The 1,826-nt window shown below is 36.3% G+C and overlaps 1 protein-coding gene across 1 annotated transcript in view; it reads right to left on the bottom strand.

The window, feature by feature from the left end:
- Positions 1 to 1,826, bottom strand: part of LOC107595568 (rab GTPase-activating protein 1-like) — a 117,286-nt gene that overhangs the window by 32,247 nt on the left and 83,213 nt on the right. The window contains exon 15 of the mRNA XM_016286002.1: positions 956 to 1,081. Coding sequence (XP_016141488.1) covers positions 956 to 1,081 — 126 coding nt within the window. The remainder of the gene's footprint in view (positions 1 to 955; positions 1,082 to 1,826) is intronic.

Below are 1,826 nucleotides of genomic sequence, written 5' to 3'. Positions count from 1 at the left end.
AAAAAAAAAAAAAAAAAAACAGGTAGCCCATATGAATTAGGACATTTAGGCTATCTATCTAATAGTAGCCTACCAAAATCTTATTAACAGTAGAAGTTAAATCTTACTGTAGTCTTCAAATCTGGGTACTGGCCTATGTTTTAAAATCACAAAGGGAGTTTGGTCCCATCAGGCTAACGTGACAGTCACAACTCATGCAGCTGTAAGGTTTTCTTTTGTTTTTACTCGCGATCTTTACAACACTCATTACATTACGTATTTCATGGCACACTCGTTTTATGCGTATTTGGCGCCACCTATTGTTGTGGGTATATTAGTGACATGTCAAAGTCTAGACCCTGAATATAAGACGACCGCGTTTTTTCAGATGTATTTCCAAGAAAAAAACATGGTCTTATATTCGGGTCAATACGGTAGATTGATTTCTGAAGGATCATGTGACACTGAAGACTGGAGTAATGATGCTGAAAAATCAGCTTTGATCACAGGAATAAACTACATTTTAACATATATTAAAACCAGAAACAATTCTTTAAACTGCAACAATATTTCAAAATCTTACTGTCTTTACTGTATTCTTATCAAACAAATGGAGCATTAGTAAGCATAAGAGACTTAATTAAAAAAAGCTCAACGACTCCAGACTTTTGAATGGTATTGCATATTTTTTCATGTAAGACCAGCAGACTTTTCCACAAGATGAAATACACTTACATTACAGATATATTCATAACACATTTGTACTCTTCAGGGAATTTATCTTACTTTATATGATAAAATATATGTCTCAGAGATTATTTCTTCAAGAGAAGATTAGCATATTTAGTTATTAAATTTTTAGATGAACTAACAATTGCTTATTTAATATGTGCCTTTATTTTGTTATTATTTTGCATAATCTGTCATTATTTGCGATCAAATACATGAAGTAATATTCTTAGTTTCTACCACTAACCTGCATGAGTCTCTCCAGCTGGAAGAACTTGCAGTGCAGGTCTTCAAAGTTCTGCTTGAAGAGCTCCCTGAGACCGTATTCAAACATGATCTTGACCAGCACGCTGAACGCCTGCTCCTCTGGCATCTACACCACAATTGCAGCACAAACAATCATTGATCTACTAACACCACAGAGCTTAAAATGACAATTACATCAGGCTGACAATATCACACAACAGGGAATCTCCACTAGACGGCACTGCCTCAAATCTCAAAAGATGATGGCATATTAGTTCAACCCAAGTGGAGGCTCCAGTGTGGGCACAAACAGCCCGTGTATCCATCAACAGCCATTCAAATGCAACAGTGTAGTTTTTAATTAAATATTTTGCAAGTGCAAATACAGGTGCATCTCAATAAATTAGAATGTCGTGGAAAAGTTCATTTATTTCAGTAATTCAACTCAAACTGTGAAACTTGTGTATTAAATAAATTCAATGCACACAGACTGAAGTAGTTTAAGTCTTTGGTTCTTTTAATTGTGATGATTTTGGCTCACATTTAACAAAAACCCACCAATTCACTATCTCAACAAATTAGAATACTTCATAAGACCAATAAAAAAATTGGTAAAATTCCATACCACCCGGCACTGCCGAGGTGGTATGGAAGCCTAGGTTTCTTTGACAGTGGCCTTCAGCTCATCTGCATTTTTTGGTCTCTTGTTTCTCATTTTCCTCTTGACAATACCCCATAGATTCTCTATGGGGTTCAGGTCTGGTGAGTTTGCTGGCCAGTCAAGCACACCAACACCATGGTCAATTTAACCAACTTTTGGTGCTTTTGGCAGTGTGGGCAGGTGCCAAATCCTGCTGGAAAATGAAAGCAGC

This window comes from Sinocyclocheilus grahami, unplaced genomic scaffold (assembly GCF_001515645.1).
Source record: "Sinocyclocheilus grahami isolate Dianchi unplaced genomic scaffold, SAMN03320097.WGS_v1.1 scaffold204.1, whole genome shotgun sequence".
NCBI classification, from domain to species: Eukaryota; Metazoa; Chordata; class Actinopteri; order Cypriniformes; family Cyprinidae; genus Sinocyclocheilus; species Sinocyclocheilus grahami.
This window is presented reverse-complemented; position numbering and strand designations above follow the sequence as displayed.